Source organism: Brachypodium distachyon, chromosome 4, assembly GCF_000005505.3.
Source record: "Brachypodium distachyon strain Bd21 chromosome 4, Brachypodium_distachyon_v3.0, whole genome shotgun sequence".
NCBI classification, from domain to species: domain Eukaryota; kingdom Viridiplantae; phylum Streptophyta; class Magnoliopsida; order Poales; family Poaceae; genus Brachypodium; species Brachypodium distachyon.
Genome location: NC_016134.3, coordinates 17,508,705 through 17,521,939, shown reverse-complemented (window position 1 = coordinate 17,521,939; position 13,235 = coordinate 17,508,705). Strand labels below are relative to the sequence as shown.

Below are 13,235 nucleotides of genomic sequence, written 5' to 3'. Positions count from 1 at the left end.
TGTTATTGCGCGTTAATTATAAAAATGTGTATGCACTGTAATTATGTGTTTAATGACTCACCACTTGAAAGTTATTTTTTGGTTTAACTCTCTCTGCTCAACCGGACAATCCTATAATCACTTTTGACCAAGTTCACACATGACATATGGTTTAAAAAGTCAACTTTTGGTCAATTCTTTTGGTTCACGGAACAACCCTATAGTCCGTGACTCATGTGAGAAATCCGAAATCATGGTTAGGTTCATCTCGTGAAATTGGTTGAAAGCGACTATATATTGATTGTTCGGTTTGTTTAAACCTTTACGTGAATTTTGGTTTAAGAATAAGCATTGCGAAGAAAAAATTCCGCTCAATCGTAGCAAATCAATTAGGCGATACTAACCAAATCTAGAGATAGGGATCGCTGATCTTTCCAAAATAACCATGTCAATACTACTCTAAACTACTACTCGCTCCGTTCAACAAAAAATGTCTTGAGTTTGTCAAAATTTGGATGTAGATGCATCCAAATTTAGTCAAAATTGAGACATCCTTTGTTAGACGGAGGAAGTATTTGTAAATTGTACCGTAAAAAGCCTCTCTCACGGATGGCATGCCTGACTGCCTGCGTTCTGTCGCCTCGTTTCCTTAGATCGTCAATTCGTTATCTGCAGTTCTGCACTCCATGGTGGCTGGCGTTCTTGCTCGCTGCCTCGTCGCCGGGACGGGCACGTACACAATTGTGCGGAGGTGCCGCACGTCCGTATATGTACAACCGCCATCAAATATGTCAATCACTATGTATGTATTTATTTCTGATCGAGCTATCAGTTTAAACTCAAGTTAATTTAACAATTAGATTTGTCTTTGTTTTAACTTAACAATTTAAACCATTCTATATAAGTCAACAAATTTATTTCTGATCTAAGCTGCAAAAGTCACCTCTTATGAGATTATCCCTTGTTCGACGAGCTTGGTAATCATAGAGTTGAATTTAATATCGCAGAAATTTAGATTTCTTTCGCACACGGACACATTTGTTAGTACTATGCTTCATATCAATACATACCGCACCGAGATTTTTATATATCGCGATGTCTTATCTCTTGTGTGGTTTTTTTTCGCTCCTCATGTTCAAATCGTGGTTCCACCCCTAGCTGCACTCACTTGCTAATAAGAGCTGGTTTGCCCTTGCCTTAAAAATGTCTACAGCGGCAATACAAATACCGTCATCTGCCGAACTTTGGCAAAATTAGAATTGATTCGTCTGCCTGTCAACAAAAAATGATTCGTCTGTTGCCATGCAGAAAAGTTACGGCGAACTCCGCGAGGACTGCTGAGTGCTGACTGTGGCAGGGTGATGCACGTGTTATTTGGGCTTCTCTCCTTCGGGGAGGATCCGGTGACCGGTGGGCGCTGCACGGTGCAGGCTATGCTTTCGCTAGCTTTGTGCATGTAGATAAGTCGATAGACCGGCGTGGGCGTACGTACCGTGGATGTATTTCGTATCGTATCCTTTGCGATAAATAGAAGGCATAAATGTATACGAGTCGTTGGGCGTTGGAGCGTAGGAGAAGTACGTACACGGGATATTTTTAGAATCAGCCAAGGCGTAACATACCGTATCACGTCTGCCGCTACGTACGTACTTACGAAATGCTGAGGTTAGAACTCGCTAACGCGACCTCCCGTGTGCAGGGTGCTGACAAGCCCCTGGGCCTTCATTATAGCAGTAGTAGGATATATGGAGTAATAGTTTTAGCACTTGATTTTTGTTCTTCTGATTTTCATTCACGCTTGCAGTTTCCCACTACGTTTTTCGATTTTCAGTTTCCTGAACAGAATTTACACGAAGTGGAGCACCTCTTTTCTGAGCTCTTGATTAATTAGCACGAAGTTCAACTCACACTCTTTTGCTAAAATGTGAATGTTCATCGGGTAGGCCTGAATGATCGATCTGACTTGCACAAATCGCAAGCCACCACGCATCAGCTTGCTGAGCCACCTCCACCAAACTTCTCCTAATTCTAGGCCGGACAGCCGCCAACTTCAACCAGAAACGAAACACAAGTGAATTAAGCAAATTAAGGCGCGCTCCTGTGATGCAGGATCCTCTCGGCGTACACGGCGGCCTCCAGGATGGCCGTGATCTCGTCGGCGACGTCCGTCACGTTGCACCGGTTCCCCTCGAACGTCGCCCACACGACGGCGGCGCCGCCGGCCGCCGCCGCCGATGATGCCGCCGTCCCCACCGCCGCCACGCAGTCCAGCAGGCTCTGGTTACACCACATGTTGAGGTAGTCGTCTGCTCGACACGTGGGAGCTGTCAGACAACTTAATGCCCAAAGTACTGTAGAATATATTGCTGGTGCCAATTAAACACGTACTGTCCGTGGCCTGGACGCAGGCGTCGTGGAGCATGCAGCAGGCGTCCAGGGCGTCGCAGGGGGCCTCGCCCGGGCAGCCGGTGTACGACACGCCGCAGTACTTGCCGTACCGCATCAACGGAGCCTCTGCATACGGAGTATATACATGAATCAATCGATTTATTTATTTATTCTCTTACTCCGTATTTGGTTTGCACGTACGTACGTAGGCAGAAAAATGCTGCGTACGGGAGCAGGATACGGACCTATGGTACCCGAGCAGTACACTGACTCGCACGTTCGGCTGCACTGTGGCCGGAGGTGAAGGGGAAAAAAATAAAGAAATTAGTTTAACTTGATATGAATTGATCTGCCAAATGAAGATCGTCAACCGATAGAACTCTTGCTTGGTCAAATAAAGATTCCTATATAAGCACGGGAATGTAATTCAAACCGAGGAGTCTTGGTCGCTGGACGGTGGCGGCGCGCCGAAGATGCCGAGGGCGAGCGAGCGATCGGCGGCGGCGAGCAGGAGGAGAAGGAGAGGAAGAAGACGACCCGTGTGCATCTTCACAAAATGTATAGTATATCGACGGCAAGCTAACTAAGGCAGCTTGGTTGGATTAGTACGCGCATCAGTGTATGAATGGTGGCTTTGAGGTTCAGTGAAGGAATGTTAGCTATGTCTTGGTGGCGGTTTGGTGGCACCGTTGGGGAGTAGGAGGGGTTCGTTCAAGTCTCCAACGACGATAACGAATTACTGGTACTTACTATAGTAATATTGGAATTAAGAACCATATATATTCTTTTTTAAGTAGCTCAAAGCCAGGGGTTGCTCACATGTATTGTTACTTAGCAGATCAAGTGCAAGTTAATTTTAATTCGGATGAACCGAGACCGAGCGCAAAAGCATAGTCGTGTAGTGTGTAGGCCAATTAAGCAGATTAATCTTTGACTGACTGATTTTGTTAGCTCAACATACCCCAACGGTTTGGTTGATCCGTACGTGTTGGTGATCCCCTTTTGGGATGCATGGGACGGACCAATGCTGCAATGCATGGACGGCAGTTTGGACTGGCTTAATTATGGTATTGTTCCTTTGGTCTTGTCGACAAAACTTGGCAGATAGACGTCGCATTTGGTGGAAACTACTCCAATGGAGAGGACGACGTACGTGCGTGCTTGGCGAGCTTTTGGGCGGAGCAAATTAAATGGCAGACCGCGCAAGACCAAAACCAAGCGTTCTGGGAGTGTTTTTTCTTTTCTTTAACGACGCGTTAATATACCGTTGAGGGAAATCAGGCGCACCCTTCAGAAATGTGGAATTCGTGTTTCCTTGATCTATTTTCCCGTGTGTTCACAAAGTCTCGTATCCGAACACCTGACTAATGTAACTGAACCATGAAAAATAAAAGACGGTTCTGAACAACAGTCGTGTTCCAACGTGAACCCAACAAGGTCACAGAAAATCTGTCGACTGTATTACATGCAAACAGTTGATCCAGGTCCATGTGCCAGATAGCAGATTAGCAGCGTACGAACACTGCCGTGCGGCCACCACTTCACTCGTTGTGGGTCAGCGCCCACCCATGCCCAATTTGCCCATGCATGCATGATGCAGGCCTTGCGTCTTGCGACCGGTTGATCCAATCTCTGGTCCCGTGACGTGCCGGCGCGTGACCCGGCGTCCCGGCGTGCGCGGTAATATATGGCTGCAGCCTGCAGGGCTTGGTCCATGACTCCATGTGCTGCGAAGGTGCCATTCAACCATTGGCATATGACGGATTGACGGCTCAGCTCCTCGAAGATGCACGAAGGCCAAGATAAGATGCTCGGAATAGAAAGTGCATGCACCGGATTCTGTTTCGAAAAGATGCTGTACCGGATCGATCAGGAGTATTCATGAATCGATAAATTTTTGTCCCGTGAGCTGTCAAAATAAAGCTACCCACTCCGTCAAACAAAAAAAGATGTCCGAAGAGTTTGTCAAAATTTTCATGAATCTAAACATGGCTTAATATATATGCATTCAAATTTAGTTAAAGTTGAGACATCTTTTGTTTGACGGAGAGTACTTTACTTAGAGTAACTCTGGCAATAACCGAAAAATCTGAAATGAATAAATGCTGATTCGGTCTACCGAAATCAGTGTTTTTCGGAGCAGTGTTTTTCGGAGCCAGAACATGATCCAAAAACTAACCCAAAAACGAGGTATGCGGTATATGTTCTGTCCGAGTCCGTGCAAAACTGAAACAGGTACCGAAACGCAAATCGACAGTTCGTCGTTCGACAGATACAATTCTCCAAATTGCGCAACAAAAAAGAATGATAAATAAATCAAGTATGAAATTCGTCTTCTTGGCCATCCCCATTTGCCACGGAATCTCCATTTCCACAATCATCGCCATGAGTTGCTACGGCAGCGGCTGCGGATGCCTCTGCGTCTCTGTAACTGCCGCTGCCGCCTTCTCTCTTTGAAGCTCCCACCACTCCCTTGCAAGTGGATCAAGGCCACTTGGATCCATGAGCATGATCTTGTTCTTCTTCGCAAGCACAAGCGCTGCTGTCTTTTCCTCCTCGGTTTTGGCCTTCTCGCGTCGACATTGATCTTTTGAAGCTCAACCTCACGAATAGCTTGCAGCTTTTGCAGTTTTTGTTCATGCTTCTTCTTGGCATTTATCTTTTTGAGCTCCAATTTGGCGGCAAAAGCGATCTCTTTGGACTTGATCAATTAATCGAACTTGGCATTCAAACTTGAGGACTCGGCTGTCTTCTTAAGCTTCCGTTTCTCCTTCTTCCTTCCATCCGGCCTCTTGCTGTTACGCCCACCTTTCGGTGCATCACTTTCATCATCATCATCATCCCTTTTCTTCAGTGCTGCTTCTTGGTCCCTCAAACGCCATTTCTTACTATACCCCAACACCTCCCAATTAGATGAAGATTGGCTGCGGGAGGGTTGGCGCCGCCGGGAGCCGTCGTGGAGCCGCAGTACAAGGATTTCGGGTACTTCATGCCGGACTTTGTGGAGCGGTGCTTGGCCGGATGGAGCTCAGGCGAATAGATCGGCGGCGACGAAGGCTAGTGGTTGGAGCTCTGGCGCGCAGCGGAAATTTCCCTCCCGCCAACGAGATCAGCGCAGTTTTGGTTCTGCACCAATCCAATCTCCACCCCGCGTATATTGGGATTTCTCGCCCGAGAGATCGGATCCCCGAAAAGTTTTTCCGGATCAGGGTCATTTTCAGTACCTAGTCGGGTGCGTTTTTTCCCCCACCGAATCCGAAAAGCGGCGGTTATTTTTCGGATTAGGGTTGTATTCCGTATCTGCTAGAGTTGCTCTTATGTCTCATAAATTAGACATGTCGACGACGTGTTTGCTCATATCAAGATGCGCATGTGACCCGCTAGTTTTTCAGCTTGTCAGACGTGTTCATTTTAGAGTAAAATGGAGGTCCTAATTATTTAGCAAACGTATCAAGTTAGTCCAATCTTTTTAAGTGCACGTTTAAGTCCCAATAATATCTTAAGTGGTTCGTCCCAGGGCCATTTGGTGTATCGCCGTGGCCATTTGCCTAATGCAACCTAGGATTAATTAGGCCCACATGTCAGGTAAGTAATTGGATTGAAATGTTACAGAAAAACCCTTGCAGTTAAGGTTGTTCCATTTAACAGACCTCTCTCATCGTTTTCCTTTCCTTCCGCCACACCCCCTTTCTACCGCGCCCTGGCTCTGCTCCGCCGCCCCTACGGTCATGCTCTATTGACCTGGTCCCGCCGCTGCGCCTCGTCGGCCTTCCCCACCGCCGGCTCATGCCGCCGCGCCCCTCTTCAGCCCACCTCGCCCCAGCCCAACGAGGAGTAGGACAACCCATCCCTTCCACCCACCTCGCAACAGAACACCCTGCGGGATCTCCAGTGCAGGGGCTACTGGTGGCAGCGGCGCTGCTGCTGTTGTCCTTGTCCCTCTCTTCATCGCTGGCGAGCTCCAGTCTAGCGCCGACAGCTAGGGTTAACATGAGGGGGCAGAGGAGAGAATAAGGGGAGAGAACAACCAGGGACCACCAAATGGAAAAACCTTAGATGCAGGGGGTTTATGTGAGATTTTAATCCGTGTACTTACATGACGTGTGGGCCCAATCCTCGGTGGCATTAGTCAAATGGCCACATCATATGGTCAGTGGGGAGCATGCGCTAGAGGGACCTGTGATGAACCACTTAAAAATAATATTGGGACCTAACCATGCATTTTAAAAGATTTAGGACTAACATGGCACCTTTTCAAAAGAATTAGGACCTCTGGTACATTTTACTTTTCATTTTATTCCATGAACTTGAAAATGGTTAAATTGATTTATTAAGATTGCTATAATTGGGTTTAGTTTAGTTTAGCCCAAAGAGAGTGTGTTGCATCGAGGGGGACGGAGAGGCATGGATGACGAGTGTAATTCGAAAAAAGCCACATGGATGATGGAAAATCTACATACTCTAGCCTCGTCTTCTTGTTCTCCGAGCGTATCTACGTGGGAACGGTCGAGGTGATGTTCATACCAACGGCGGAGGACTGACCAAATATTTTCTATGACAAAATTGAGTTCTTTGGCTTATATTGCTAAGCACCTAGAGAAATCACTCTTAGCACATGAAGTGGCAAAATCATCGAGTGTCACAACAACAACAAAAATACTTTATTGCACTTATAATAATTTTCACAACAAATTGCGACCGTTAGTCTTATATAGCTAAAGAATGAAGGGGTAAAAGTCAGTAGTGGCAACATCTCGTTATGGTAAATGCCATAGCTTGTATCTTGTCATAATATGGCCTCTACCACTCGTTCGCGCCGCAACACGCCTTCCGCGATATCAAGATGGGATAGTTTTGGACATCGGTGAGATGGAACCTAAATTTTGCAGTGCGGTGCCATCATTCCTGATTACAGCTAGAACCCTTCCCCTTTGCACATGAGGATCACAAGAGGGTTCTTGGCGCTTAGGTTCTATACATAATGGTTTCTTTTGTAATATACAGATTTAACAGTTGGAATTTTAAGAGGGATAAGGAAGTTGAGGACCTTCTTGTGCAAGTTGAAGAGGCCCGCACCTCTCTAGTGTGTAAGCTTCGTTCGGTGGTTTTGTCTGCGCCGACATGTCGAGTGGCAAAAAGTACTCATCGTGTGAGGTTTTGGACTAAATTTATTACATTTACTAGGTTAATTGGACAGATTTAACAATTTCAAGTTGATGTACTACAACACATACGTGTAATGTTCAAGGACTACCTTGCATTTTAGTCGTAAAACAAGCATAATAACTCAGAAGAATGTACGAATGGGTGTTCATTCTCTCATGAATGGGAATCTTTTGATTTGAAATTGCGGTTTGAAAAAGAAGAAGACAACCTCCTATTCTCAAGAATGTTCCTCCTCCTCCCCCTTCGATGTAAGTTGCATAAACATGGGTTAGAAAGAGGACACAACAACTCACAAAGAACCTTTAGAGTGGTGAAGGTGACCTTACCACCAACGAGCCACGTGAGAGATCTTCATGTCCTTACCAAAATCAAAATGGAGTCCATGGCCATGGTTGCCGAGGCAGGTGAGGTAGTGGCAACCATGGCTATACGAAGGACTAAACGTTTAAGAAGTGGGAAACATCTTCACTTAGACCTATGCTCTTTTTTTCATGTAGTGTACATAAATAATACTATAGTAAATATTTTTGTTTGCAATAACAAATGGTCACATTAGTTCAAATGGATGCATGTCACGATTTAAATTAGAAAACATAGGAGAAAGAGAATACATTGCGCCATAGAGAAAATTGATTTATTTACACACGAAGATCATCCCTTCACCCAGGGAAGATAATCTCTTGTCATTTTGGCAGCTTAGATGTCTTCTTCTAAATAAAACCAATACTATTCCCTCCGATCGGTATTACTTGCGGTGACGGAGACACGCTGGGTGGCTTTGCCCCCCCCCCCCCCCCCAATAAAAGTAATTTCAAGGTAAAATTAGCAGTATTCATGAATAAAAATGGTGGCTCCGTTCCTGATTACTTGTCTCAAATTTGTCAAGATAATGATGTATCTATGTGTAAAAACATCTAGATACATGTAATATTTCGACAAGTAATACCGGCTGGAGGGAGTACAATTTTCTTACACGTGGCCAACCGTTCTATACATTCTTATGGCAAATTAGTGCTTAGTTTCATGGAAGTGCTTAGAAATATTGTTTTCATCATACATTCTTTTTATGCTGCCATAAACATGGTTTCTTCATTTTACAGTAATTTTTACTAATAGTACTTTCTCAGAAAATAAAAATAATTTTCCATGTCGCTGCAGCATAGGCCCTGCACTGCACAGATCGCTCGAAACGGCGCAACCCCCCATTTCGCTGCCGCTGCAGCATGGGCCCCGCATCACCACCCACGCCCCCATTCTGTCACCCTACCATCCTCCACACAGCAAACAGCAAATCCAGCCAATAGAACGCCATCCACCTCCCAACTCCTCCCCGCCACAGAAACGCTCACACGCCCTGCCCGCCGCACCGCTCCTTGCGCCGCGCGGCCCGCATCGCTGCTTTGACCGCCACGCGTCCCCACGCTCCCTCTGACACGCGGGCCCCGCTCCCTCCGCCCCCGGGGGACCCTCCTCAAATCCCCCCCCCACCTCCCTTCCTCTTCCCCCATCTCCCCCCCAACAAACGCGTTCTCCTTCCTACTCCTTCCGTCCAGTCCCCGGATCCGCTGCCCTTCCTTCCCCCAAACTCCGACCCCGGCCAGCGAGCGAGCGAGAGAAGCAGCAGCCATGTCGCCGGCGGAGCCGACGCGGGAGGAGAGCGTGTACATGGCGAAGCTGGCGGAGCAGGCGGAGCGGTACGAGGAGATGGTGGAGTTCATGGAGCGCGTGGCCAAGGCCACCGGCGGGGCCGGCCCCGGGGAGGAGCTCTCCGTCGAGGAGCGCAACCTGCTGTCCGTCGCCTACAAGAACGTCATCGGCGCCCGCAGGGCCTCCTGGAGGATCATCTCCTCCATCGAGCAGAAGGAGGAAGGCCGGGGCAACGAGTCCCACGCCGCTACCATCCGGACCTACCGCAGCAAGATCGAGGCCGAGCTCGCCAAGATCTGCGACGGCATCCTCGCCCTCCTCGACTCCCACCTCGTCCCTTCCGCCGGCGCCGCCGAGTCCAAGGTCTTCTACCTCAAGATGAAGGGCGACTACCACAGGTATTTTATTTGCGAGGCCCATGTCGTGCGATATTTCGAATCCATGACCGGGAGATCTGATTTTTGCGTGTGTATATATGGTCCGATCTGCTGATGGAATGCGTGACCTTTATGCATGTAGTGGAGGGATTTGATGCTTAGATTTATTTGATTGATCTGCTATTTTACAATTTTATGAGGGCTTCCTTTCTTTTAGTGGTGCCGTGTAGGACAGGGTTTTAGACGTGGCCTTTCTGTGTGGTCTATGAAACGATAGTTTATATGTCAAAATTTAAGGTTTTATAATCTCTTGTACGAGTAGCATCACAGGGGCGGGAGTTTGATTCCCAGTGGTGTGTAGCTAAAGTTTAACTTGTGGTCTTTGTATATGGATATGCACGGTTTATTTTCATGTGTGTAGGTAAAGTTAACTAGTGGTCTTTGTATATGGATATGCATGGTTTATTTTGCTGAGTGGTGACAAGTAAAAATTACATAACGTGTGATACTTGTTTGTCTAAGGGGAGGCTTGCTGTTGGCTGCGAGTTTTCTTGGTTACGATTAAGTTGTACTGCAATGAATAGCTGATTTCTCCTTCTGAGTATTGTGCAGGTACCTCGCGGAGTTTAAGTCTGGCGCTGAGAGGAAGGAAGCCGCAGAGAGCACCATGAACGCCTACAAAGCTGCTCAGGTTACTGATGGAGGCAATTTTACTTGTAGTTATAGGCATGACAAGTTGATCCGTTGACCTTAGTTTTGTGCCTTGTTTGCAGGACATTGCTCTTGCAGATTTGGCTCCGACTCACCCCATAAGGCTTGGGCTTGCACTTAACTTCTCTGTGTTCTACTATGAGATCTTGAACTCTCCTGACCGTGCCTGCAACCTTGCAAAACAGGTCTGCTGCCTCTGCTTCCATCTCCATTTGTTTCAGTTACCATGATTACCAGGCTGTGATATCAGGCGTGTGTGTCACGAGTTGTTTTGATTTTTCTAACGGACAACCAGAACAATGTCTTACTAACACTTTCTGCTATTTTCATTAAGCAGATTGCCGGCTAGCATTTTCTAAAATTTTGCACAGTTACTAGCATGCCTTTATGGATGTTTTTAGCCATCATTAGTTTATGGTGAACCCCCAACTGTACTATCTGCATCTCCTGGCAGATGGCACATCTCGCAAGCATTCTTTTAAATTGTCAATTAATCTTTGTGAAGGATTCTTACCTTCCTGCAACATTCCTGCTCTTGCTTGTGCTACTTGCACAATTGGTTTGGGTTATCAGTATTAGATTTCTGTCAAATGCAGGTCAGTAGTTGGTAGTTATAATTATATAAATATTTATAATGTGTTATCTGATACTTTTCTACATTTTTCGTGCTATCTGCTTTGCATGCTGCATGCAATTGTTGTCCTTCATGGCATTTGAGTTGACAGGTAAAGTAATATATCCCCAAATATTGTGTGAACTGTAAAACATTCCTCTAGTTGTTTCTTAGGTGTAAAACTTACATGGCCTATCAGATATACATTCCACTTAGACGTGTTATGTTACCTAGATTGGGAAGAAAAGTGAGAACTTAAAATGGAGGATACTTGGTAATTGTTGATTTGTATTATCGATGATTATGTACTAGCCATGCGGCATGCATGTATCGTATAAAATCAAAGCTAGGAAAAAAGCTGACTTAAATCCATTTGTTGTACTTGTCCTTTGACTTAATATGGAATCTTCTCATTGAACGTCCATGTTTGTCGCAGGCCTTTGATGAGGCTATATCAGAGCTGGACAGTCTGGGTGAAGAATCCTACAAGGACAGCACTTTGATCATGCAGCTCCTGCGTGACAACTTGACTCTATGGACATCTGACACCAATGTGAGTTTCCTTGATCTGTTTTGTAGTTCTTCCCATCTTCATGGTTCTTATGCTGATTTATTTCTTTGTACAGGAGGATGGTGGTGATGAGATCAAGGAAGCCCCGGCTCCAAAAGAATCTGGAGATGGACAGTAAGCTCAGACACCAGTCTGATCCACCAGCGGTTGTTGGGGGTAATGAAAATCGAGGGACTTGGATTTGATAGCTATGTTCTAGCATACATGCTGCTATCGTCGCTGTGTCGATGAGCAGACAACGCTGTTTAATTAAGTACTTAGAAGTTTCTGGGCTATGCTTTTCTTGTGTTGATAAATGCTGGCTGGATCATGGTTTTCTTGTTCCAATGGCCACTAGCAAAAACCTGCTCTTTTTCACCCATTAGAATGTTTGCTATATCAATCATGTTTGACAAGACTCATTAACTAGTACTGTTCTACTGAACTTGAACTGTCTTGTTAATCTTTGGCTCAACCAGTCTTTTGACACCTGATCTCCTTCGATCGTCTCGAGTCGATTTTGTATCGTGGTCTGATTCAGAAGATTGTTCATGGTTTGTCTGAATGATGGTTGTCTTGGCAATTTCTCTTTGGCCGAACTTCCTCAAATCACTTGGTCTCCTCGAACTATCTCATAGATTGAGGTGGTCATTTGCACGACTCGGAAATGTATCATTGACTCGGTTGATTGAGAAGATTGTCCACGGTTTAGGCGTTTAGCTGAATGATGCTTGTTTTGGTCAAGTCTTAACTGGCAGCTTGGTTTCTTGGTCAAATATCAGTGGCGCTTTGAGTGAAAGGTAAATGCGATCGTATCGTTACACCAGGGAGTCCCATCCAGGGACCCTGGCGATTCCATGATTTTTCCTGCTTTTTGCGAAAGGAGAGGCCAGGTTCGTTCAATCCTGCGTACTGCAGAAGATGTCTTTCTGTTAGTGCTTTGCAGAGGTTGCTGTGATCTTAATAATTTATCCATCCTCGCAGAGCATCTTTGTCGTTGATGCCGGTTGAAGCTGCGGTGAAAAAGAGATGGGTTCCTTGTTCCCATAGAAAGCATCACACTTTTTATACAAACTGAAGTCAAGGAAGTCAGGGCTTATTTATATCTTGGAAGATCTGCTTTTTTTTTTTATCAAGTCAAGGAAAGCAGAGTTACAATTTCATACAAACTGAAGTAAAAAACAAACAGCCCCTGGGTTTCGTCTTCCTCTCCCTGGAAAGCTCCGTCTTCCATTCCAAGGCTGGAACCGCAGGGGGAGAATCTGATGCGCATCCTGGGCCAAGAACTGGCACTTCCGCCCGAGACCTACTCCCTCCGTTCCGACGTACAGGGCGCATGCTTTTGTTTTACTAACTCCGTCTCATATTAATTGACTCAAATTTGTTCAAATTTGAATGCAGTTCTGTCTAAAAATCATCTAGATATATGTAATAGAAAGTCACTTGATATGATACGGAGGGAGCAGAATTTATAACTTTAATGAGCGATCAGTTCACCTATACGCTTATTGCGTGGCATCGTTGCTGATACTCAATGAACTTAGCTACTCCCTCCGATCCATAATAAATGTCAGTGATTTTGCACAACTTTAGTACAACTATAAACCAAATTAACGACTCTTATTATGAATCGGATGGAGTACTTTTGAAGTAAGAGAAAATGATCTCTCCTAAGAATTGAGTTAGTCGAGCCATCATTTCATATACACGAAAAAGATATGATATAACAAGTGTAGGACAAGATCTCCAAATAGGTTAGATCGTCCCAATATAAGTTCCCCTTCCTTAACAAAAAATATAAGTT

The 13,235-nt window shown here is 45.6% G+C and overlaps 2 protein-coding genes across 2 annotated transcripts; one reads left to right on the top strand and one right to left on the bottom strand.

The window, feature by feature from the left end:
* Positions 1 to 1,824: 1,824 nt before the first annotated feature.
* On the bottom strand, positions 1,825 to 2,989 carry LOC100831578 (probable phospholipase A2 homolog 2). Its single transcript, XM_003575937.4, has 4 exons — positions 2,801 to 2,989; positions 2,613 to 2,655; positions 2,368 to 2,493; positions 1,825 to 2,285 (listed from the first exon to the last, which is right to left on the bottom strand). Exons 1-4 carry the CDS (start codon positions 2,912 to 2,914, stop codon positions 2,065 to 2,067), a joined length of 504 nt encoding a protein of 167 aa, XP_003575985.1. The 5' UTR covers positions 2,915 to 2,989; the 3' UTR covers positions 1,825 to 2,064.
* Positions 2,990 to 9,023: 6,034 nt separating this feature from the next.
* On the top strand, positions 9,024 to 11,920 carry LOC100846146 (14-3-3-like protein GF14-D). Its single transcript, XM_003577432.4, has 5 exons — positions 9,024 to 9,578; positions 10,170 to 10,248; positions 10,331 to 10,453; positions 11,318 to 11,434; positions 11,508 to 11,920. The coding sequence occupies exons 1-5, from the start codon at positions 9,160 to 9,162 to the stop codon at positions 11,568 to 11,570; spliced, it is 801 nt and encodes a 266-aa protein (XP_003577480.1). The 5' UTR covers positions 9,024 to 9,159; the 3' UTR covers positions 11,571 to 11,920.
* Positions 11,921 to 13,235: the final 1,315 nt, after the last annotated feature.

Excerpts from the sequence above, each read along its gene's own strand:
- LOC100831578 (XM_003575937.4), bottom strand. The coding sequence starts at position 2,914 with ATGCACACGGGTCGTCTTCTTCCTCTCCTTCTCCTCCTGCTCGCCGCC. Across the intron at positions 2,656-2,800 it reads CCAGCGACCAAGACTCCTCG|TGCAGCCGAACGTGCGAGTC; the intron begins GTTTGAATTACA and ends CTCCGGCCACAG. Across the intron at positions 2,286-2,367 it reads CTGCGTCCAGGCCACGGACA|ACGACTACCTCAACATGTGG; the intron begins GTACGTGTTTAA and ends CGTGTCGAGCAG.
- LOC100846146 (XM_003577432.4), top strand. The coding sequence starts at position 9,160 with ATGTCGCCGGCGGAGCCGACGCGGGAGGAGAGCGTGTACATGGCGAAG. Across the intron at positions 9,579-10,169 it reads ATGAAGGGCGACTACCACAG|GTACCTCGCGGAGTTTAAGT; the intron begins GTATTTTATTTG and ends AGTATTGTGCAG. Across the intron at positions 11,435-11,507 it reads TATGGACATCTGACACCAAT|GAGGATGGTGGTGATGAGAT; the intron begins GTGAGTTTCCTT and ends TTCTTTGTACAG.